A 23878-nucleotide genomic window follows, 5' to 3' on the forward strand; every position below is an offset into this window, starting at 1 on the left:
GCGGTCACCGGGAGGGGCCGGCGCGCGTGTCCCCCCCCCCCCCCCCTCCGGTGTCCCCCGATCGCTGTCACCTTCCTGTTGATGTGTCCCCCCCCCCCCCCCGCATCATCCCCGGGACGGCTCCGTGCCCCCCCCGCCGCTGCCGGGGTGCGGGGCCAGCCCGGCCCGGGGACCTCCGGAGCGGGCGGTGACAGCGGGAGCCGGGGGGGCTTCGGCGGCCGCGGCCCGGTTCAAGTAATCCAGGATAGGCTGTTCCAGCCCGGCCTGTTCCCGGTTACTTGTCCCGGGAGGCGGCTGGTGACGTCACGGAGCGGGGGACAACGCGGGGACACGCGGGGGGGGCAGTCCCGTGGGAGGGATTTGGGGGGGCGAGGGGGGGGGGGTCCGGAGCCCTCGGCCACCACCGGCGTCTGTCATGGGGTGCTGACCCCATCTCCTGCCACCCCCTGCCACCAGCCCTTGTCACCTCCCCGCACTTCTGATCCCACCCGGCCACCTGTGCCTCTGTCCCCACCTGTGCCCCTTGTCCTCCCGTCCCCACTTGTGCCTCTTGTCCTCCCCTGTTCCCACCTGTGCCCCCTGTCCCCACCTGTACCCCTGCCCCCACCTGTGTCCCTGTCCCCACCTGTGCCCCTTATCTTCCCCTGTCCCCACCTGTGCCCCCTGTCCCATGTCCCTCGCCCCTCTGTCACACCCCCCATGTCCCTTGTGACCCCCCAACATCCACCCTGTGGGGTGTCAGGGATGGGACGGGGGTGTCCCCACAGCCCCACTCCTGGGACCAGCCCCCCCATTCCTGTCCCCCCACATCGGGGTTCAGGCTCTCTGGGGTCGGACAAGCCCCTTTTTGTGTGGATTTGCCATTAAAGGCCTGCAGGGGCTCTTGGGGCAGCCCGGAGGGGGCAGGAGAAGGTTGGGGGGGTTGCAGGGGGGCTTGGGGAGCATTCCTTGGGGGAGGGGAGAGACAAGGGAAGTTGGGGTCCCCCTTCTGCTCCCCACAAAACACCTGGCCTGCTTCTTGTGCACCTTTATTCAGCCTCATCCCCCGGCCTGGGCTGCACAGTGCGTGTCCCCCCAGGGGGGCTGAACCCCCCTGAGCCCCCTCCCTCAGGCTGGGGGGGCACAGGCCTCCTGGGGGGGCTCCTCCCCGCACTGGAAGCGCAGGAAATCCCAGACCTGGAGCCCGCCCCGTTCCCGCAGGTACCGGCCCAGGGACACCCCCGGCTCCAGGAGGGAGCCCTGCGCCAGCAGCCGCGTCTCCGTGTCCCCTCCCAGCTCGTCCTCGGGGCTCCCCAGCGCCGTGGGCGCCATCCCCACCACGTGCTGGGCCACCCTGCGCCCCAACTCCTGCAGCTCGGGCGTGGGGGGCCCCGGGGCCGGCCCCCCACAGGCCACCAGCGCCCCGTAGGTGCCCATGGCCACGGGGGGCCCGGGGGGCACCCAGCCGTGAGCGTAGGTGGCCACGAAGCCGCCGGGGGCCCGCAGCCACGCGGCCCGGCGCAGGGCCAGCCGCTCGCCCAGGCGGCCTGCGGGGGACAGAGGGGGGATGTCACCACCAGCACCCCCAGAAATGGGATGGGGAGTGGGGATGGGCCCCTCAGAGAGAGCAGAAGCCCCTGGAAATGGTCCTGGAGCAGCCTGTCCCCAGCCCAGAGATCCCCTCTGGAGCTGTCCCAGGGGTTGTGCCCGGCCCGGACAGGGACACTGGGGACACTGGGGCTGGCACTGGGGACACTGGGACTGGGGACACTGGGACTGGGGACACTGGGGCTGACACTGGGGACACTGGGCCTGGCACTGGGGACACTGGGGCTGACACTGGGGACACTGGGGCTGACACTGGGGACACGGGCTGGCACTTGGGACACTGGGACTGGGGACACAGGGACAGGCACTGGGGACACTGGGGCTGGGGACACTGGGGCTGGGGACACAGGGACAGGCACTAGGGACACTGGGACTGGGGACACTGGGACAGGCACTGGGGACACTGGGACTGGGGACACTGGGGCTGGCAGGGTTTAGGGACGCTGGGATTGGCAGCTTTTGGGGCACAGGGACTGGCAGGGTTTGGGCACTGGGGTGGTTGCTTGGCATCACGGGGAGTTAGGGTTTAGGGGACTCGGGACGTAAAGGAAGGGACAAGGAGGCAAACTGGGATGGGCACAGAAAGGGCACTGGGCAGACTGGGAGTGGTGGGACAGGCACTGGGCACACTGGGACAGGACTGGGGTCCCCACTCACCCATGGCCAGCGCCAGGTGCTCACTCAGCAGGTCCCCCCCGTCCCCCGCCCGCAGCTGGGCCAGCTCATCCTCCCGCAGCAGGTGCTGGGGGGGGGTGGGGCAGAGGTCACAGGGGCTCCCTGACACCCCCAAACCCTCCCCCAACACCCCCAAACCCTCCCCCAGCACCCCCAGACCCTCCCCCAGCACCCCAACACCCCCCAACAACCCCACACCCTCTGTGCCCCCCCAGCCCCCCCACCTTGGTGCCCGAGGCGCCCTGGCAGAGCCCCAGGACCCCCCTGGCCGCCATCTCCACAAGCTGCTGGAAGTCGGGGGTCCGTGCCACGAAATCCGTCTCGCAGTTCACCTGGGGGGGGTGGTGGGGGGGACACGCGGTGACTCTGGGGACACAGAGACCCCCGCCGGGGGAAATTGGGGATCCCCCCCAAAACGCCGTCACTCACCTCCACCATGACGGCGGCCGAGCCGTGGCTCAGGACCCCCACGAGCCCCTCCCGTGCCCGGTGAGCGCCGGCGGCGGCAGCGCGGGCCCAGCCCCGGCGGCGGGACTCGGCCTCGAGCCACGCCTCGGCCTGGGGGGACAGCGGGAGGGGACATGGGAGGGGACAGGGTCATGCCGGTGTCCCCTGACACAGCCCCTCAGCCTGGGGGACACGGGGAGGACACAGAGCAGACCCCAACCCCACCAGGGGCCGGGGCTCCTCGACCCCAGCTGCCCCAGGGACCCCCCGCGACCCCCGGAGTCCCCCGCGTTCCCCGTCACTCTGCTCATCCCCCCGCCAGCTCCACCTCCCCTCGGTCCTCATCGTTCTCCTCCCGGGTTTGGTGTCCCCCACCCCGCTGTCCCCCCGGGTCCCCCCCACCACCACAAGTGACCCCCCCCCCCCCCCGGTTCTCGCCCCCCTCTCCCGCACCTTCTGCAGGTCGCCCCCCGCCCGCTCCAGCGCCTCCCGGCAGCGCATCACCGGCTGCCCGGTGCGCGCCCGCAGCTCCCGCAGCTCCCGCAGCGCCGGCGGGGCCGCGCTCAGCCAGCGGCGCGGGGAGACCTGCGGAGACACACCGGGGGGGTCGGCGGCACCGGGGAGGGGTCCCCGAGGGTCTGGGGGGGGGTCCCGGGGGGTGCGGGATGGGGGATCCCGGGATGGGGGAGGGGCACGGGGAGGTCCCGGTGGGCGCGGGGAGTGTCCCGGCATGGGGGGGGGGTCACGGGGGGGTACCGGAGGGGGGGTGGGGAAGCGCTGAGTGGGGGCGGGGGGTCCCGGGGGATGGGCCGGGGGTCCCGGGGGAGTCCCGGGGGATGGGTCGGGCGTCCCGGGGGGTGTCGGGGGGTCCCGGGGGACGGGCCGGGGGGTCCCGGGGGACGGGCCGGGCGTCCCGGGGGGTGTCGGGGGGTCCCGGGGGATGGGCCGGGCGTCCCGGGGGGGTCCCGCTCACCCGTGCCGCCCCCCCGAGCGCGCCCAGCGCCGCGCGCTGCATCCCGGCCTGCCCGCGGCGCGCCGCGTGACGTCACTGCGCCGCGCTACGGGCGCCGGGAAGGGTCAGAGTAGCGGGGGGCGCGATTGGCTGCGCGTGTGCGACGTCAGCGCAGGCGCGCCGGAGCCGCGGGATCGGCTGGAGGGGAATTTGGGGAGGGGGACCTCCAAGTGCCCGGCCCGAACCCCCCACGCACCCGTGAGACCCCCCGGCCCTACCGACCCCCCTCCCTGGGCCCCTGGAGAGCACCCCCAGCCCTCACCGTCCCCTGCACACCCCCACAGAGACCCCGACCCGCAAGGACCCCCCCGGCCTTTCCAAATCCCCCTCCCCATCCCGCATAGAGCACCCCCCGCCCCGTCCAGCCGCCCCCCCCCGACTGGATCCCCCCCTCCCCAAACACCCCCAAATCACACACAACCGGCTGAACTGAGCCCCCCCATCGGGAGCGTTTAATCGCCCTCCGGAGCCCCGGTAAGAGCGCCCAGCACCAGCGGGGCTCCCCCCGCTCCCTCCCGGGGGGTCACCGCGTAGATCTCGATGTCCCCCTCGGGCTCCCGCCGCAGCAGCTGCACCCGAAAAAACGGGGGCAACGTGTGGCGGAAGAATCGGGAGGAGCCGGCGTCGCCCCCCCGCCGGCGGGCGCTGAGCAGCGCCTGGGCCGGGGGCACCAGCAGGTGCCGGAGGGTGCCCAGGAGCGGGCCGAAGGCGCGGGGGTCGTACACGATGTCGGAGCCCAGGATGAGGTGGAATTTGGCGGGGAAGCGGCGCTGGTCCCGGCCCCAGCGCAGCGCCCGCACCCGCGGTGTCCCCGCCGTGTCCCCCGGGAAGTTCCGCCGCGCGTTCTCCCGCAGCTGCGGCAGCGCCGGGGGACGGTCCGTGAGCGTCACCTCCGCCCCTGCGCCGGCAGCGCGGCTGTCAGCGGGGTGCGGCCCTCTGAGCAGCCCCCCCGACCCGAATTAACCGGAGTCGGCGTGTGGGTCACTGCCTCTCGGACACCCCACCCCAAAATCCCAAAACCCCGAGTCAGAGTGAGGGTCACCCCCTCGGACACCCCACCCCAAAATCCCAAAACCCCAAGTCAGAGTGAGGGTCACCCCCTCGGACACCCCACCCCAAAATCTCAGTAAACCACTCCCCCCCAAAAAAAGCCAAGTCAAAGTGAGGGTCACCGCCTTTGAACACCCCACCCCTAAATACCAGTAAACGACCCCCCCCAAAAAAAAACCCCAAAACCCGAGACAAGGTGAGGGGCACCCCCTGGACACCCCACCCCAAATTCCAGCAAACCCCCCCCCTACACCCCCAAAACCCGGAGCCAAACTGAGAGTCACCCCCTTGAACACCCCACCCCCCAAAAAAAGACCCGAGCCAGGGTGAGGGTCACGCCATCAGACACCCCCACCCCAAAATCCCAGTAAACCACGCCCCCTACACCTCCAAAAAACCTCGAGCCAGAGTGAGAGTCACCCCCACTGCACCTCCCCAAACCCTCCTCGACCCCAATAAAGTCAAAAGGGGAATTAACCCCCCGTGGATCCCCCGGATCCAAATAAACTCCAGGGCTGCTCACACCAGTTTCCAGTTCTGTACTGGGCAGGGGAATGGGGACCTCCCCAATCCACGGGTGTCCTCCCCAGCCTCATAAGTGTCTCCCCCCACCCCCAGAGTGCCCCCCGCGCACCCAACATGGCAGCGAAGATGCCCACGATGCCGGTACCGGCCCCCAGCTCCAGAACCCGCCGCCCCGACAGCTCCAGGTTCTGCTCGCCCAGGAACCGGCACAGGGACAGCGCCTGGGGGGCACAAAGGGGGGGCTCGGGGGTGGCACTGTGGGGGGACCCAGCCCACGGAGTCCCCCTGACCCTCCCGCGGGTCCGTAGGGACAAACCCCAACCCCGGGGCCCCTCCACCCCCCAGGGACACTCCCAGCCCCAGTGACCCCCCCCCGGAGTGGCCACCAGTGCCCGAGGATGGCCAGGACCCCTCACCCCGCCCAGCAGCCCCATCCTCTCAGGGTGCCCATTCCCGGTGCTTCCACCCCCTCCGGTGTTCCCGTTCCATCACTCGGTACCCAGCCCAAACATCACCCCCGGTGCCCGCCGCGAAGTCACAACGCTCCCGGGACCCCCGTTCTCTGGGGGTCCGCCACCGCCCATCCCTCCTGCCACCCCCGGGGTGTCGTGTGTGTCCCCCCCGGGATCCCCCGCCACCCCGTGCCCCGGTACGGCCGGGATGTCACATCCCCGCTCCCGGTGTCCCCGATATGCCCCGGCTTTCCCCATCCCCCGCTGTTTCCCGGGACCCCCCCAGAACTCGGTGTCCCCCGGGATGTCACCCACAGCCCCGGCGGCCGCGGAACTTCCGCCGTGCTCCCCACCCCCCGCCCGCCCCGGTGCCGCTCACCGCCTCCCAGACGGCCCCGGCGGGCCCGAGGCGCGGCCCGTGGTGCTCCGCGATGCGCAGGACGCGCCCGCACAGCCGGAACCGGCGCTGCTCCGGGAAGAACTCGGCGAAGAGCGCGGGGTCGCGGGGGAACACGGCCCGCAGCGCCGCTTCTTCCTCTTCCTCTTCCTCTTCCTCTTCCTCTTCCTCTTCCTCTTCCTTTTCCTCTTCCTCTTCCTCTTCCTCTTCCTCTTCCTCTTCCTCTTCCTCTTCCTCTTCTCCGTTCTCTTCCTCCGCCTCCCGGCTCCCCCCGGTGCCCACGTGGCTCCCGGGCGCCGCCATCGTGGAAAAGGGGCGGGGCCGGGTCGAGCCCCCGACTCTGATTGGCCGATGCCGGTCAAGCCACGCCCCCTCTGCAGGTGATGGGGCTCCGCCCACGGCGAGCGCTCGGTCCCGGCCCGCAGTCCCGAGGGGGAGGTCCGGCGTCCCCTGGTGTCCCCTGGTGTCCCCCGGTGTCCCCAGATGTCCCTTTCCCCGTATCGGTGTCCCCTGGTGTCCCCCAGTGCCCCTCGATGTCCCCCGGTGTCCCCTGCCCCACCCCCGTGTCCCATCCTATATCCCAGTGTCCCCTGGTGGGTCCCTGCTGTCCCTTGGCCTGTCCCTTCCCCGTCCCGGTGTCCCCTCACATCCCTAGGTGTCCCCTGCCGTGTCGCCCAGTCCCCTCTTCCATCCCGATGTCCCCCGGTGTCCCCAGTGTCGCCTGCCCCATCCCGGTGTCAGCGGGTGGGTCCTAATGTCCCCTGCTCCATCTCTGGTGTCCCCAAGGCAGTCCCCAGTGCTCCTTGTGTCCCCTTTCTCCTCCCCAGCACAGCAGAGCCCGGTCCCGGTGTCCCCTGTCCCATCCCGGTGTCCCCTGCCCTATCCCACTGTCCCCTCCCGCCGTGCCCTTGTCGGCTCCCCTGTCCCCAAATGTCCCCAGGCCATCCCTGCTCAGCCCCGGTCCCTGTTGTCCCCTGTCTCCCTGTCCCCAGTGTCACCCCACTCCCAGCCCTGTCCCCATCTCACCCCACCAGTCCCTCCAGGGGCTCCTCCCAAAGCCACCACCTGTCCCTTCCTGTCACTGTCCCGTCAACACCAGTGCCACCAGTGCCACCACAGCCCTGGGGCCCTGATGTCCCTGATCCCAGTGTCCCTGGTCAGGGTGTCCCCGGGCCTGTGTGCCTCATCCACCTGTCCTTGGGTCCAGCTGTCCGTGTCCCTGTCACACCCGTGTCCCCAGTCCCAGTGTCCCTGTCCCCCTGGTGTCCCTGCTGTTCCCCAGTCCCGGTGTCCCCAGCCCTGGTGGCCTCAGCCACGGTGTACGTGGCCCCATGTCCCTCATCCTGATGTCCCCGGTCCCACGTCCCCGTCCTCGCTGTCCTTGTCCAGTGTGTCCCTTGTGCACTCCTTGTCCTTGCTGTCCCCAGCCCCGTGGCCCTCACCGGTGTCCCCCTGCCCCAGCTCACCCTGTCCCTGGAGAGGGACGCAGTGCCAGCCTTCCTCCAGTCCCCAACGCCACTCCCCGTGCCACCCTCCCGGTGTCACCCCCTCCATGCTGTCCCCCGCGCGGGCTGTCACACACCCGCCCCCGGTGCCACCCCAGTGACCGGGGGGGGGGGGGGGGTGAGGGGGTGGCCCCGGGGGTCCCGCGGGGCAATGAACAACCCCCCCCCCCGGGACCCCCCGCGCAGCTGCGTCACCGCCTGCGTCACCGGGTTAATGATGGTGGTGGCCCCGGTGTCCCCTGGTGTCCCCCGGGGTCAGCGCTGGGGCGGGACGCCCTGGGGGGGGTCGGGGCGCTCTGGGGGGGTCGGGGCGCCCTGGGGGAGGGGTCGGTCTCTTCGTCCCCCCGTCCCCCCCCGCCCCGGCCCGGGACTCCCCGCCCGGAGCCGTTCCCGGAATCCCCGAAGGGAGCGGACGGGACGGGCCGGGCCGGGCGGGTTCTGGCCCCACATTGCTCAACTCTCCCCCCCCCGGGGGGTTCCCAGAAATCGCCCCCGGCTTGGCCGCAGCCGAATTCCCCAAACCGCCCCGAGCGGGAAGAGCCCGCGGAGGGGGGGACGGGACTGGGAACACTGGGGGTGCTGGGAGCACTGGGGGGGCTGCGGGGTGCGGGAGACACTGGGGGGGTCGAGGGGACCTGGGGACACTGTGGGGACTGAGGGTAGTGGGGGGCACCGGGGGAACTGGGGGGCACTGGCGGCACTGTGGGAACTGGGAACACTGGGTAGACTGGGAGGACTGGGGGACACTGGGGGGCCACTGGGAGAGCTGGGGGGAACTGGGAGTACTGGAGGCAGTGGGGGGAACTGGGAGCGCTGGGGGGGGGAGGAAATGGGAGGACCTGGGGGCGCTGGGACCACTGGAGGAAAACTGGGAGCACTGGGGAGGGACACTGGGGGGAACTGGGAGCACTGGGGGGCACTGGGAACACTAGGGAGGGGCACTGGGGGGCACTGGGGGGGGAACTGGGAGCACTGGGGAGGGACACTGGGAGCACTGGGGAGGGCGCTGAGCCGACAGGGGGCGCTGTGAGCTTGGGGGGGGGGGCAGCCGAGACGCACCGCCCTGGCAGGGTACAAATGACGTCACAACCCCGCGCCCCGCGATTACATCACTATCCCGCGCCGCGCCGTGCAGCCATGGCGGCGGAGGAGGAGGAGGCGCCTGTGCCGCCTCAGAAGCGCTTCTACCGACAGCGCGCGCACTCAAACCCGCTGGCCGACCACACCCTGCGCTAGTGAGTGCGGGGAGCCGCCCGGAAACTCCCCCCGGGACCCCCCGGGCCGGGAGCGGCGGGATCCCCGCCATGGCCCCGGGGGGCGCCGCCGGTAACGTGGCCGCGCCCAGGAGCAGCCGGGCTGGATCCCCCTCACTCCCCGTCCCCTCCCGGTCACACCGACCGCCCTTGCGTCCCCCCCGGTGCTCCGGTTCCCGGGCGGTAACGGCCCCGCGCTGCCCGCAGCCCCTCCCGCCCTCAGGACATGGACTGGGCCTCGCTCTTCCCGACTTTCTTCCCGCCCGACGCCCCCCCCGGGACCCCCCCGGCCCGCGTGGAGTTCGCAGACGTGGGCTGCGGCTACGGGGGGCTGCTGGGTGAGCACGGGGGGCACCGGGGGGCACAGGGGCTGGGGGGGCTCGGTGATGCCGGGGGGGTCTCACCGCGTGTCCCCGCAGTGGCGCTGGCCGAGCGCTTCCCGCACACGCTGTCGCTGGGGCTGGAGCTGCGGGGGAAGGTGGCCGCGTTCACCCGCGCTCGGATCCGGGCGCTGCGGGCGGCTCAGCCCGGCCGCTTCGGCAACGTGGCCTGTGTCAGGGGCAACGCCATGAAACACCTGCCGCACTTCTTCCGCCGCGCCCAGGTGAGACACCCCCCCCCCAAAAAAAAAAAAAACCGCACCCCGACACTCGCTGGAATTCCTGTGTCCTCTGAGACCCCCCCCACCCCCACCCCAAAGCCTGGGAAACACCTGCCCCGCTCCTGGCACCCTGAAAATGCCGTGACCATCTCCCTGGGGACACCCCTGGGTGCCCCCCCAGCACTCCCTGAGCCCCAAAACATCCCAAAGGCCCCCCGCTGGACATCCCAATTCCTTCCCATGGGACCCCCCTTCCCCTGCCCTCTGGGGGTCTGGGGGGTCCAGTGTTGATGGGGCACTGACCCCCCCACGCCCCCCATTCCACCCCCCCAGCTCTCCAAGCTGTTTTTCCTGTTCCCTGACCCCCATTTCAAGCGCACCAAGCACAAGTGGAGGATCATCAGCCCCGCCATGCTGGCCGAGTACGGCTACGTGCTGCGCCCCGGGGTGAGCCCCCAAAACCCCTGATCCCCCCAAACCCCCCCCGGGCTCTGCACCACACCCCCACGTCCTCGCTGTGCCCCTGGGAGCGGCCCCTGTCCCCCACAAGGGTCCCCAATTCCCCCTGCCCCTCCCCAGGCGTCTCTGAGTTCCTGGGGCTCCTCTGGGGTTGTTGGGGGGCAGAGGGGTCCGGCTGTCCTGGGGCTGGGAGGTTTTGGGGTGGCCCTGATTCTGAAGTTCCCCAGGGCCTGGTGTACACGGTGGTTTTTGGGGTGTCACGGTGTTTTTGGGGTGCCCAGGGTGCAGACAGGATGGGTTGGGGTGCACACAGGGTGTTTTTGGGGTGTCACGGTGTTTTTAGGGTGCCCAAGGTGTACACATGGGGGAGGTTGGGGTGTACACGGTGTTTTTGGGGTGTACACGGTGGTTTTGGGGTGTCACGGTGGTTTTGGGGTGCCCAGGATGCACACAGTGGTTTTTGGGGTGCACACGGTGTTTTTGGGGTGCACATGGTGTTTTGGGGTGTCACGGTGTTTTTGGGGTGCCCAGGGCCTGGTGTACACGGTGACAGACGTGCCTGAGCTGCACCAGTGGATGCTGAAACATTTTGGGGAGCACCCCCTGTTTGAGCCCCTGCCCCCTGCCCAGCTGGTGAGAGCAACTGGGGGACACTGGGGGGAACTGGGGGGAACTGGGAGACACTGGGGGGAACTGGGAGACACTGGGGGGCACTGGGGGGAACTGGAGTTACTAGGGAATACTGCGGGGCACTGGGGGAAGTGGGGTTACTCGGGGGGAACTGGGGGCACTGGGGGGCACAGGAGTGGATGGGGGGACGGCACTGGGGTACGCTGGGGTTACCGGGGGACACTGGGGTTACTGGGGGGCACTGGGTGGCCGACTGGAGGTTCTGGGGTGACACTGGGGGGGCACATGGGGAGGTTCACGGCGGGGGCAGTTGGGGCTCACCGAGGAGGTCCCTGGGCTGTCACCGCCGTGTCGCTGAGGGCCCCGCGTTGTCCCTGTGCCCCCCCGCAGGCCGCGGACCCGCTGGTGCCGCTGCTGCCGTCGGTGACGGAGGAGGGGCAGAAGGCGCAGCGGGCGGGGCGCCCCCCCAGCGCCGCCGTGTTCCGCCGCCGCCCCGACCCCCCCCCGGGGGGGCCCTGAGCCCCCCTTTGTCCCTGTCGGAATAAAGTCGCCGAGTGTCCCCAAGCCCCGCTCTGTCCGCTCGCCCCCGGACCCTCCCCCGCCCCACGGAGGGTGCCGGGAATCGCCCCCTCCCCCCTAAAAAACGGGGAGTCCGGAGCCGCTTCCTGCCTCAGTTTCCCCATCGCAGAAACCCCCCGGGAGGGGTGACAGTGACATCCCCTTCACACACACACAGCCGGGGGTTTTCCAACGGCCGGTGGTGCAAGGCGGAAATTCCCGGGAATTCGGGACTGGGGAGGAGGAGGGGGCAGCCGTGTGTCCCCCCCAACCCCCCGTGTGTCCCCCCCGTGTCCCCCAGCGGGACCAGCCCCTCCCCCGGGCCGCCCGCGGGACTGGTGGCACTGGTGGGGCTGGGAGCGGGGCACAGGGGCTGCGGCGTGTCCCCTCCCGCCGCGGGGACACGGACCCCCCGGCCCCTCCCAAAATACTCCCCGTGGGCCCGTGCCCGGTTTTGGGGTGCTGGGGGTGTCACCGGGGGGATTTGGGGGGTCACAGTCCCTGTGTCACCGGCGGGGCTGGAGGTGTCACCGGGGGAATTTGGGGGGTCACAGTCCCTGTGTCACCGGCGGGGTTGGGGGTGTCACCGGGGGGATTTGGGGGGTCACAGTCCCTGTGTCACCGGCGGGGTTGGGGGTGTCACCGGGGGGATTTGGGGTTGCTGGAGTCCCTGTGTCAGCGAGGGGATTTGAGGGGTCCGGGCCGTGCGCGCCCCCGGTTCTCCCCTCTCGTGTGCGCGCCCTGGGGGCGGGGCCGCGGAGCCCCCGCGCCACGCTCTGATTGGCCCGCGATGCCCGCTATGCAAATCAGGCGGCGGGGGGCGGGCTAGGCTCACACCTGGGGGCGGGGCTGGACTCCCAGTGTGGTGTTGTGGGGCGTGGTTAAGCCGCAGGGGGCGGGGCCTGCCGGGCTGCACGTGGGCGCTATAAAGCCCCGGCCCGGGGCCCCCCCCGCAGTCGAGGCTCGGCTCCGCCAGCCCCCCGTGTCCTCCCGTGTCCCCTCGTGTCCCCCGCCGCCTCCAGCACCGCCCGTGGGCCCCGCGGGTCCCGCATCCCCCGGTGTCACCGGTGCCCTCCCCGCTGTGCCCCCCGCCGTGTCCCCCGGTGCCACTCGGGCCCCCGGTGACTCGCCATGCCCCCCAGCCTGCGCCTGCCCGCCCGGCCCGCCCGGCTGTCCCAGTCCCTGCCCGAGCCGGGGGTCCCCCGGGGCCCCCCAATCCCCCCCGCTGCTTCCCCACCGCCCCCCACCGCACAGCCCCCGCGCCCCCCGGAGCCCTGGCGTCCCCGGGGCCTGGCCGAGATGCCGGGGCCGAGCTCCACCGCCTTCATCTTCGAGCTGCTGTGCCGAGGAGGGGTGCGGAGGCTGCATGAGATGCAGGTAAATGGGGCTGGGGGCACCGGGAACCGCGGGGTCTCTGACCTGGGGCTTGGAGGAGGCAGAGGGACCCCATTCCCATCCTGGAGCCTGAGGGATCCTGCTCCCACTCTCCTGGGGTGTGGAGGACCCCGGATTCGCAGTCGTGGTTTGGAGGGGACAGGGTGCACCCCAGTGCCACCACCCCGAGTCTCGGAGGGGACAGGAGGCACCGCGGTCCTCCCACCGGGGGCTGCGGAGGGGAGGGACACGGATCTCTGTCTCCGGGGCTGGGTGCGGTTGGGGTTGGTCCCCAGGACTTGTGGGGATGGTGCTGGGACCCCGATCTGCTCCCCGGGTCCGGGCGCGGGTAAGACCAGCCCGGGCTCAGTGGGTGCCGGGACCTGGCGGGGGCGGAGCAGCGGCGCCGGGGACGGGGTCACCCCCGGGGGGGCACAGAGGGACAGGGCCACCCCCAGGTCACCAGAGCAGGTCACTCCCGGGCGATCACAGCGGGTCTGGGACCACAGGGGCGCCAGGACCGCCCCCTGTGCTGCAGCTGCTCATGTCCCACCCCGTGTTCCCCTGCAGCAGCCCCGGGCCCCCTCCCCTCCCCGGTGTGACCCGGGGTGACCCCGACCCCCCGTACCCCAGCCTTGGGGTGCTGGTCCCAGTTCAGGACAGTGCGGGAGGCTCTTTGGGCCGGTGTGACCCCCCCGTGTCCCCACTCGGTTCATTCCCGGTTCGGGCCGGTGTGACCCCCCGTGTCCCCCCCCAGGTTCACGGCCGGTCCCGGTTCGGGCCGCTCTGGAAGGCCCGGTTCGGGCCGGTGCTCACGGTGCACGTGGCGGAGCCGGCGCTGGTGGCTCAGGTGCTGCGGCAGGAGGGGCCCGAGCCCAGCCGCGCCCTGAGCTGCCCCTGGAAGGAGCATCGGAGCCTCCGGGGGGTGCCGGGGGGGCTGCTCACGCTGTGAGTGTGGACGGGGGGCACTTATGGGGGGGCTGACCCTGGCAGTGCCGGGGGGACCCCGCACGGGGGCTGGGGGCGGCTCGGGGGGGTCTTCGGGCTGGGCTTGGGGTTTGGAGCCTTGTTCTGGGGGGCTGCAGGTGGGATTTGGGGGGTTCGCACTGCGGAGGGGGGGTCGCACAGGGACCCCCTGGGCTCCCCGTGAGCTGGGGGTGTCTGTACCCCCAGGGGCTCCCCCCGCTCCCGTTCCGGGAAGGGCCCGTGGGGTGCGGGGGGGCCCGGGGTGACTCAGGAGTGATTCAGCCCCCCTCCCCCCCTCCTACCCCCCCGCACCCCCACGCAGGATGTGAGTAACTGCCCGGGGGGAGCCCGGCCCCGGCGTGGGCAGGGGGAGGGACCCCAAACCCCTGCGCAGCCCCCCAGCCCCCACCATGGGCACGGGCACGCTGTGGCTCTCACAGGTGCCCCTGATCACACCTGGCACTGACTCGTGGGGGGACCGTGTCCCACCTGTGTCCTGCCTGTGCCCCTTGTGTCCCCCATGTCCCCATTCCCCCCCCCATTCCCCCTGTGCCCATCCCCCACCCGTGTTCCCCGTGTCCCCACTCGAGCCTCTTGTCTCCCCGTGTCCCTGTCCCTGTGCGTGTCCCTGACCCCCACCCGTGTCCTGCCATCCCCTCTGTCCCCCCATGTCCTTGTCCCTCCCTGTGTCCCTGTCCACCCCGTTTCTGCATGTCCCCACAAGCCCTGTTACCTGTGTCCCACGTCCCTGCATGTCCCTGTCCTTCACCCGTGTCCCCTGTCCCCCATCCATGTCCCCCATGTCCCCATCCACATCCCCTGTGTCCCTGTCCCCCCCTTCCCGCGTGTTCCCAAGTCCCCTCCATGCGCGGTGTCACCAGTGTCCCCACTCCTCACCCACGTCCTCTGTCCTCCACGCTGACCTGTCCCTCTGTCCTCTGTGTCCCCCCCACACATCCCCGTGTCCCCATCCCGTGTCCCCTGTCCCCCCGCAGCCGCGGTGACGCGTGTCCCCGTCCCCAGGGAGGGCGAGGCGTGGCGGGGCCCGCGGCGGGTGCTGGCTCGGGGGCTGCTCCGCCCGGGGGCGGCCGAGGCCTTCGCTGGCCCCGTGGCCACCGTGGTGGCCGAGCTGGTGGCCCGGCTGCAGCGGCTGCAGCGGCAGCACCCGCGGGGGATCGTCCCTGACATTGGCACCGAGTTCAACCGCTTCGGCCTCGAGGGTGAGAGGGGACCCCAAAAGGGGATGGGGCACCCCAAAGGACTGGGACCCCCCCAGAGGGCACCCCAGGGCTCCCCAGGTCCTCCACCAGGATTCCCCATGTCCCCCAAGTCTCCCGGGCGCTTTCTGTCCCCCAGTGTCCCCAGGGACTCTTGGATCCCCCCTCAGGGTCCCCGTGTCCCCCCACCCCTCCTGTCTCTGGGTCTCCCATGTCCCCAGTGTCCCCATGTCCCAAATGTCCCCCCTGCCCCGCAGCCATCTCCTGGGTGCTGTTCTCCTCCCGCCTGGGCTGCCTGGGGGACACCGGGGACGCCACCGGGGCCACCGACAGCGTGATCCGGTGCGTGGGGGCGGTGCTGGCCCTGACGCTGGTGACAATGGCGCTGCCCCGTCCCCTCCTGCGCCTCATCCCTGCGCCCTGGGACGCCTTCTGCCGTGCCTGGGACCAGCTCTTTGCCTTCGGTGAGGGGACACAGGGACAGGGAGCACGGGGGACACCATGGGGACATCCCACAGGGACACCAGGACATCAAATGGGGACATCCCAGAGGGAGACGGGGATGTCCCATGGCCATAGGGACACTCCTGCTCACCTTCTGCTGAGGGGACACAGGGGGACATCCCAGGGCCGTGGTGATGCACACGGTGAGGGCACACAGGGGGTATGGGGACATCCAAGGGACACACAGACATCCCGTGGGGTCGCAGGGGTGTCCCATGACCGTGGTGACAGTCCCACGCCATCATCCTCTGCACCCAAGGGACACACCGATAGCATGTGGCTGCGGTGACACTGACAGAGTGTTGTCCCCAGTCAAGGGACTCGGTGACGTGGCCACGGTGGCACTGATGGGGTGTTGTTGTCCCCAGCCAAGGGACACGTGGACCGGCGCGTGGCCGAGGTGGCTGCGCGGGGGCCGCTGGCCGAGGGGGACACGTGTGTCACCGACCTGCTGGCCCGGGAGCACGTCCCTGTCAGCAGCATCTATGGGAACGTCACCGAGCTGCTGCTGGCCGGGGTGGACACGGTGAGGGGGGTGACGCCGGGGTGTCTCTGTTGTCACTGTGGGCCCCACTGACGTCACCGTGTCCCCCGTGTCCCCAGGTGGCCAGCACGCTGGCCTGGAGCCTGTACGAGCTGGCGCGGAACCCGGGGGCACAGGCGGCCCTGCACCGCGAGCTGGTGGCTGCCACTGCCACCAATGGGGCCACCAACGGGGACAGTGCCACCAACCACAGCGCCACGGCTGCCGCCACCGCCGCCGCGCTGGGACGGCTGCCGCTGCTGCGTGCTGTGGTGAAGGAGACCCTCAGGTGACAGGGACACGGGGACAATGGGGGGACATGGAAAGGACACGTGGGAATGGGGAAGGGGGAGAGGGTTTGGGATGTGGGCACGGGGACACAGAGGGACACAGGGATGGTGACACAGAAATGGGGACGCTGACAGGGACATGGGGACGTGCACAGGGGTGAGGGACACGGGAGCAGGAATAAAGATGGGGACAGGGACAGGACAGGGATGGAGATGGGACAGGTGGGGACGGGGATGGGGATAGGACAGGTGGGGACAGGGATGGGGATGGGACAGGTGGGGATGGGGGATGGGACAGGTGGGGACGGGGATGAGGATGGGATGAGTTTGGGGGTAAAATGGGGACAGGGATGGGGACAAGGAGGATGAGGATGGGAACAAGGATGGAGATGAGGATGGGGACAAGGATGGAGATGAGGATGAGGATGAAGGTGGGGACTGGGATGGGGATGGGCACGAGGACAGGGGTCGGGGTTGGGGCTGAAGATGTGGATGAAGGAGGGGACAGGAATGGGACAGGGATGGGGACAAGGAGGATGATGAGGATGGGGACAAGGAGGAAGATGAGGATGGGGATGAAGACCAGGACAGGGCGGGGATGAGGATGGGACAAGGAAGGGATGAGGTGAGGATGAGGATGAGGCCAGGGATGAGGATGGGGACAGGGAGGTGACAGCTGTGTGTCCCCCTGTAGGCTGTACCCCGTCATCCCAGCCAACGCCCGCGTTGTCTCCAACTGCGACATCCGTGTTGGCGACTACCTGGTGCCACGCCAGGTGAGCTGGGGGGACACCCCAGGGCTCCCAGTGTCCCCGAGGCGTCCCCAGGGTGTCCCCGCTGACCCCCGTGTCCCCGCAGACCCTCATCACCCTGTGCCATTACGCCACATCCCGCGACAGCCGCTTCTTCCCGGCGCCCGACGCCTTCCGCCCAGAGCGCTGGTTGCGCCACAGGGACACGGGTGACACTGCTGGGGACACTGCTGGGGACCCCCCCGGCCCCAGGCACCCCTTTGCCTCTCTGCCCTTCGGCCTCGGCCCGCGCAGCTGCGTGGGGCGCCGCCTGGCTGAGCTGCAGCTGCACATGGCGCTGGCGCAGGTGGGTGTCCCCGTGTCCCCCCCGTGTCCCCGCCGTGTCCCCATCGTGTCACTCACCTGTCCCTGCTCCCCCAGATCCTGCTGCGCTTCGAGGTGCGGCCAGAGCCTGGGGGGGGCCGCGTGCGCCCCATGACCCGCACCCTGCTGGCCCCTGCCGCCCCCATCAGCCTGCGCTTCCTAGAGCGGTGACACCGGGGACACCAGAGACTCTGGAGACATGGGGTCACCGGGGACACCGGGGACACCAGAGACTCGGGAGACATGGGGACACCAGGGACACCAGAGACTCTGGAGACATGGGGACACCGGGGACACCGGGGACACCAGAGACTCGGGAGACATGGGGACACCGGGGACACCGGGGACACCGGGGACACCAGAGACTCGGGAGACATGGGGACACCGGGGACACCAGAGACTCTGGAAACATGGGGCCACCGGGGACACTGGGGACACCGGGGACACCAGGGACTCTGGAGACATGGGGACACCAGGGACACTGGGGACACCAGGGACACCGGGGACACCAGGGCCTCTGGAGACATGGGGCCACCAGGGACACTGGAGACACCTTGACCCCTCCGGTGGTGACTTCTGACACTGAGCCCCGTGGTGGCCTTGACTGCAGCAGTGGCCTTGACACCACAGTGTCCCCAACGTCATCACGCCCCTGAACCTCGTGGTGGCCCTGAGGCTGTGGGTGACTCCAGCACTGCGGTGTCCCCAGCCCTGGCCCTGACACTCCAGTGGCCTTGACCCCACGGTGACACAGACCCTGGTACCAGCCCCAGCCTCACGGTGCCCTTGACCCCAGTAATGTCACAGCCCCTGTGCTGGCCTTGACCCCAAGGTGTCCCCAAGCCCGTGGTATCCCCAACCTTGGTGGCCGTGACTCCTTGGAGACCTCGACCCCAGGATGTCCCCCCTCCCCCCCCCCCCGGGGGATTTGGGGTTATTTATTGGCCAATAAAGCGATTTTGGGATTTCGGTGCCGCCGGAGCTCCGGTGTCACCTCCCCACCCCCCCCCGTGACTCAGCCCCGTGACCCCCTCGGGCTGGGGACGGGGGGACCCGCCCCGACCTGCCCAGGTGCGCCCGGGGGTGACGTGGCCCCGCGGGGGGGGGGGCGGGGTGGGGGTGGGGCTCAAAGGGACCCCCGGGCGGTGCCCATGGGGGGGGGAGGGGGTGATGTGTGACCCCTCCGGGGGTGTCGGGATCCCCCCGGGTCCCCGCGGGGTTTAACCCGGTCGGTGCCACCCACGGTGGGGGGGGGGGGGGGGGGCAATGTCCCAGGTGGGGGAGGGGCTGACGTCAGCACAGGGGACTCTGGACCCTCGTGGGGACCCTGAGGCAGCCGAGCGTGGTGACCCCCCCTCCCCCCGCCCCCCCTCGCCGAGGGGACGGAGGGACCAGGTGAGCGGGAGGAGGAAGAGGGGAGGCTCCCTGGCTCACCTGGGCACCCCCAACCCCTGGCGGGCGCCGGGCAGGCGCGGCCGGGCTCACCTGCGCCAGGTGCGGGCGGCAATGACGGCCCTGAAGGGGGGAGGGAGGGGGGGGGATAGTCACCCCGGGGTGCAAACAGCGCGGGGGTCACCCAGGTGAGGGTGGGGCCGTCCCGGAGCCCCTGGGGGTCACCTCAGGGTCACCTCAGGTGAGGAACCTTCTGGAACGGGACAGGTGATCCCCCGGCTCTGACCGGCCCGGGGGGCACCGGGGGGGGCTGGAGACACCTGAGCCGGGGGAGGGGGGATGGGGCTGAGGGGTCAGGTGAGGGGGGGGGGTCCTCCCTCCTGCCCCTCCTCCCCCCCCCCGCCTTCCCTGCTCCCGCTGCGGGTTCGAGCCCGGCCCGGGGCTCTGCCCCTCCCCCTCCCGGGGGTTCCCGGGGGTCCCCTCGCCCCTCCCCCCGCCCCGCCCCTCCCCCCCGGCCCTTCCGCCCGCCCCTCCCGCCTGTTCCGGCGCCCCCGCCCCTCCCCCCTGCCCCGCGCGCCGCCCGGTGAGTTCCGGACCCCCCCGGGACCCCCCAACTTTGGCACCCCCGACCCCGGCCCCGGCGAGACCCCGCGGGGGGCGGGGGGGCAGAGCCCGGGGGTCGCGGGGGGCTGGCGGCGGCTGGAGCGGGGGGGGGCTGGCTGGGAAGCGCTGGGGGCCGGGGGCGTCCCAGCGGTTTTGGGAGGTCCGGGGGGGGCTGGAGGGGTTTGGGGGTGCAGGGGTCACGGTGGGCAGGGGTCTCACCTGAGTGCCGGGGGGGGGGTTTGGGATGCTGGGGGGTCCCGGGAGTGGGACCGAGGAGAGCGGGGGAATTTGGGGTGCCGGGCTGGCGGGGGGGGGGGGGGTGTGTCTCTCCCGGGGGATGCTGGATGCCCCCAGGAGCTGCGGGAGGCTGCCGGGGTGTCCCTGCTGCCTTTGGGGTGTCACCGCCTGTCGCGGGGTGCCGGGGGGTGTCCCTGAGGGTCCGTGCCCCCCCCCCCCCCCCCCCCCCAGGATGGCGCAGTACGAGCCGCTGGCCGAGCTGGGCGCGGGCGCGCCCGGCACCGCGTTCAAGGCCCGGGACCGGCTCAGCGGGCGCTTCGTGGCGCTGAAAAACGTGCGGGTGCCCACGGGGGGCGCCGGGCTGCCCCCCAGCACTGTGCGGGAGGTGGCTCTGCTGCGGCGCCTCGAGCACCTCGAGCACCCCAACATCGTCCGGTGAGAGCCCGGGGCGCTGCCCCCGCGGGTCACCCCGTGGGACAGCGGGGACGGGCTGCCGGGACAGGGATCAGGGGTCCCGGAGCAGTTTTGGGGTCCCAGGGCAGCGATGGGGTCGCAGAGCAGGAATGAGGGTCCCAGAGCTGGTTTTGGGTCCCGGGGCTGTTTTGGGATCCCGGAGCAAGGATGGGGTTGCAAAGCAGGAATGGAGGTCCCAGAACAGGAATGGGGGTCCCAGAGCAGATTTGGGGTCCCAGAGCAAGGCTAGGGATCCCAGGACAGGGATGGGGGGGTCCCAGAGCGGGAATGGGGGTCCCAGAGCACTTTTGGGGTCACAGAGGAGGGATAGGGTCCTGGAGCAGGCATGGGAGTAGCAGACCAGGGATGGGGTTCCAGAGCAAGGCTGGGGATCCCAGGACAGGGATGGGGCTCCCAGAGCAGTTTTGGGGTCTCAGAACAGGAATGGTGGTTGCAGAGCAGGAATGGGGTCACAGAACAAGGTTGGGGATCCCAGGTCAGGGATGGGGGGGTCCCAGAGCAGGGATGGGGATCCCAGAGCAGTTCTGGGGTCCCAAGGCAGGGATGGGGGTCCCAGAGCAGTTCTGGGGTCCCAGAGCAGGGATGGGGATCCCAGAGCAGTTCTGGGGTCCCAAGGCAGGGATGGGGGTCCCAGAGTAGTTCTGGGGTCCCAGAGCAGTTTTGGGGTCCCAGGGCAGGGATGGGGGTCCCAGAGCAGTTTTGGGGTCCCAGGGCACAGCAATGAGGGCAGGGAGCAACAATTTGTGTCCCAGAGCCCCAACAGGGTGTCTTGTGGGCTCTGTCACAGCCCCATGTCCCCGAGTGTCCCCATGTCCCCGTCCCCAGGCTGATGGACGTCTGTGCCAGCGCCCGCGGCCCGCACGAGGCCAAGGTCACGCTGGTGTTCGAGCACGTGGAGCAGGACCTGCAAACCTTCCTGGAGAAGGCGCCGGCCCCGGGGCTGCCCCCCGACACCATCAAGGTGCGCCCAGGGGCTCCCGAGGCCCCGGGGGGTGGGCGCAGGGGGGGTCCTTGAGCCCGTGTCCCCGTCGCTCCCCAGGACCTGATGCGGCAGTTCCTGCGGGCCCTGGACTTCCTGCACGCCCAGCGCATCGTCCACCGCGACCTCCGGCCCCAGAACGTGCTGGTGACCGGCGCGGGGCAGCTCAAGGTGGCCGATTTCGGGCTGGCCCGGATCTACGGCTGCCACGTGGCCCTGACCCCCGTGGTGAGCCCATGGGGGGCGCAGGGGCATTGGGGGTTTGGGGTCCTGGGTGGGGTAACGCGGGGTGGGGTGTGGGTCTGGTGGCCGTGGGTCGATGTGGCAGTGACCCCCAGGAGTCCTGGGTGGTCCTAGAGCCAGGTGGGGCTGGGGGTCCCAGGTGGCATCGTGACGGTGGCCGTGACCCCCAGGAGCTGCGGGTCACAGGGTGGCATCGGTGACGCTGCGGGGATACTGTGCTGCCATGCCATAGCTGTGGGGGGGGCTGTGGGTCACGGGGGGTCCCTGGTGACGCTGTGGGTCCCGTGGCGGGGGACAGGTGGTGACACTGTGGTACAGAGCCCCCGAGGTGCTGCTCCGCGCCGCCTACGCCGCCCCCGTGGACATGTGGAGCGTCGGGTGCATCTTTGCTGAGATGTTCCGCAGGAAGTGAGGGGACACCGGGGGACACCGGGGGACACGGGCACACCGGGAGACACGGGGACACCGGGGGACATGGGGACACCGGGGGGCACTGGGGGACATGGGCACACCGGGAGACACGAGGACACCAGGGGACATGGGGACACCGGGGGACACAGGGACACCAGGGGACACATGGAGGGACATGGGGGACACGGGGGAACACAGGGACACCGGAGGACACCAGGGGACACCAGGGGACATGGGGGACACGGGGACATGGGGGGATATCAGGGGATATGGGGACACAGGCTGGGGGGGAACAGGGACACATGGAGGGACATGGGGTGGGGGGGATAGGAGGGACAGATGGGGACACAGGGACAGATGGGACACAGAGAGGACAGACACAGGGACATAGAGGGGACACAGGGACACAGAGGGGACACGGGACACAGAGGGGACACAGAGAGGACACGGGACACAGAAGGGACACAGGCTGTGGGGACATGGGGACACACAGCGGGGCAACCAGCACAGAGACCTGGACATGGGGGACAAAGTGACGACACTGGGGGAGGACGTGGGCTTGGGGACATAGGGACATGGGACAGAGGGGTATGAGGGGACACATGAGGACGCAGGAACTCGGGGTCACACGGGATGTGGGACGTGGGAGGGACACGAGGACATGGACATGGGTGGAACATGGAGGGACATGTGGGGTGACATATGTTGGGGGGGGGCATGGGGACACCCCTGGGGTCACCCGGGTGCTGCTGAGGGGCCCTTCCCTGTGGGTGTCCCCTGTGTCACCCCGGTGTCCCCTGTCCCCCCAGGCCGCTGTTCTGCGGGACCTCGGAGGCCGATCAGCTGGGCAAGATCTTCGAGTGCGTGGGCTGGGGGTGCTGGGGGGGCTTGGGGGGGCTGGGGGCACGTTGGTTTGGGGGGGCTGTCCTGGGGGGCTTTGGGGGGGCTGGGGGCACGTTGGTTTGGGGGGGCTGTCCTGGGGGGCTTTGGGGGGGCTGGGGGCACGTTGGTTTGGGGGGGCTGTCCTGGGGGGCTTTGGGGGGGCTGGGGGCACGTTGGTTTGGGGGGGCTGTCCTGGGGGGCTTTGGGGGGGCTGGAACCGGGGAGGGGGTACCTGGAGTGGGGGGGCTGCAAGCAGAGATTCCTTGGAGGGGTCCCATGCTGGGATTGGGGGGGGCCCATTTGGGGTCCTGTTCGGGGGGGGCTGTTGGGGGGGTCAGTTCCAGCCCCCCCTCACCCCCTGCGCCCCCCCAGGCTGATCGGGCTGCCCCAGGAGGACGAGTGGCCGCGGGACGTGGCCCTACCCAGGGACGCCTTCGCCCCCCGCGCCCCCCGGCAGCCCCGGGGGGAGGTCCCGGAGCTGGGGGACAGCGGGGAGCAGCTGCTGCTGGTGAGGGGGACACGGGTGGGACAGGGAGGGGACACGGGGGGACAGGGAGGGGACATGGGGGGACAGGGAGGGGACACGGATGGGACAGCGAGGGGACACGGGGGGACACGGGTGGGACAGGGAGGGGACACGGGGGGACAGGGAGGGGACACGGATGGGACAGCGAGGGGACACGGGGGGACACGGGTGGGACAGGGAGGGGACATGGGGGGACAGTGAGGGGACACGGGTGGGACAGGGAGGGGACATGGGGACACGGATGGGACAGGGAGGGGACACGGGGACGTTCACAGGACTTTGGGGGGGGACAGCACGGGGACACAACTGCTGCTGCTGTGGAGGAATGGGGACACCGGAGGGGACACGGGTTGGGACTGGGGACACTCCGGGGGCACACGGGACAAGCAGGGACACGCGGGGGGCACAGGGACGCTGCGATGATGATGACGAGTGTGACACTCGGGGACACCTGGGGGGGGGGGACAGGAGGGGACCTCCCCGTCACCCCCTGAGCTCGGCCGCCCCGCCGGGGAGGGGGTCGCGGTGGTGCCCCCCACGTCCCCGTGACTGTCGTGCCCTGTCCCCTGCCCCAGGCACTGCTGACCTTCAGCCCCCACAAGCGAATTTCGGCTCCCGAGGCCCTGGGGCACCGGTACCTGCAGGGGGGGCGGGAGGGGTGAGCCCCCCCCCCACGAACATCCCCCAGGACTCTGATACCTGTGTGGGGGAATTGTGGGGTGACACCCCCCCAAAAACACCCCCTGCGCCCCTCCCGCTGGTACTTGTGGGGGGGGAGGGGGATGTGGGTGGTGTCCCCCGCCCCCAAACACCCAGACCCCCCCCCCCCCAAGGACACCAGGACTGGATTTGGGGGGGCACCCACTGATTGGAGGGGGGCAGGTTTGGGGGATCCCCCGTTTCTCTGCCAATAAAGGGGTGTGGGCGGCGCCCCCCCCCCCGGTCTGTGTGTCCTGTGTCACTGGGAGGGGCCGGGGGGGGCACCCCAGGA

General features: G+C 70.8%; 5 protein-coding genes across 5 annotated transcripts; 3 read left to right on the forward strand and 2 right to left on the reverse strand.

Moving 5' to 3' along the window:
- Positions 1-1012: 1012 nt before the first annotated feature.
- Positions 1013-3762, reverse strand: TSFM (Ts translation elongation factor, mitochondrial). The gene is made up of 6 exons (XM_066207504.1): positions 3683-3762; positions 3163-3294; positions 2692-2820; positions 2487-2594; positions 2245-2329; positions 1013-1526 (listed from the first exon to the last, which is right to left on the reverse strand). The coding sequence occupies exons 1-6, from the start codon at positions 3722-3724 to the stop codon at positions 1108-1110; spliced, it is 915 nt and encodes a 304-aa protein (XP_066063601.1). The 5' UTR covers positions 3725-3762; the 3' UTR covers positions 1013-1107.
- A 384-nt stretch (positions 3763-4146) lies between these two features.
- On the reverse strand, positions 4147-6619 carry EEF1AKMT3 (EEF1A lysine methyltransferase 3). The gene is made up of 3 exons (XM_066207507.1): positions 6128-6619; positions 5406-5517; positions 4147-4619 (listed from the first exon to the last, which is right to left on the reverse strand). The coding sequence occupies exons 1-3, from the start codon at positions 6446-6448 to the stop codon at positions 4174-4176; spliced, it is 879 nt and encodes a 292-aa protein (XP_066063604.1). The 5' UTR covers positions 6449-6619; the 3' UTR covers positions 4147-4173.
- A 2108-nt stretch (positions 6620-8727) lies between these two features.
- On the forward strand, positions 8728-11157 carry METTL1 (methyltransferase 1, tRNA methylguanosine). The gene is made up of 6 exons (XM_066207510.1): positions 8728-8885; positions 9111-9241; positions 9323-9507; positions 9838-9951; positions 10495-10596; positions 10984-11157. The coding sequence occupies exons 1-6, from the start codon at positions 8728-8730 to the stop codon at positions 11110-11112; spliced, it is 819 nt and encodes a 272-aa protein (XP_066063607.1). The 3' UTR covers positions 11113-11157.
- A 1047-nt stretch (positions 11158-12204) lies between these two features.
- On the forward strand, positions 12205-18128 carry CYP27B1 (cytochrome P450 family 27 subfamily B member 1). The gene is made up of 9 exons (XM_066207280.1): positions 12205-12528; positions 13283-13473; positions 14515-14711; positions 14966-15172; positions 15581-15738; positions 15816-16024; positions 16720-16801; positions 16884-17123; positions 17198-18128. Exons 1-9 carry the CDS (start codon positions 12283-12285, stop codon positions 17309-17311), a joined length of 1644 nt encoding a protein of 547 aa, XP_066063377.1. The 5' UTR covers positions 12205-12282; the 3' UTR covers positions 17312-18128.
- A 319-nt stretch (positions 18129-18447) lies between these two features.
- CDK4 (cyclin dependent kinase 4) lies at positions 18448-23878 on the forward strand. Its single transcript, XM_066207506.1, has 8 exons — positions 18448-18634; positions 19604-19807; positions 20672-20807; positions 20886-21053; positions 21367-21476; positions 22289-22339; positions 22734-22869; positions 23463-23878. Exons 2-8 carry the CDS (start codon positions 19605-19607, stop codon positions 23547-23549), a joined length of 891 nt encoding a protein of 296 aa, XP_066063603.1. The 5' UTR covers positions 18448-18634; position 19604; the 3' UTR covers positions 23550-23878.

This window comes from Chamaea fasciata, unplaced genomic scaffold (assembly GCF_029207755.1).
Source record: "Chamaea fasciata isolate MVZ Bird 193981 ecotype frontalis unplaced genomic scaffold, bChaFas1.0.hap1 SCAF_41, whole genome shotgun sequence".
Taxonomy (NCBI): domain Eukaryota; kingdom Metazoa; phylum Chordata; class Aves; order Passeriformes; family Sylviidae; genus Chamaea; species Chamaea fasciata.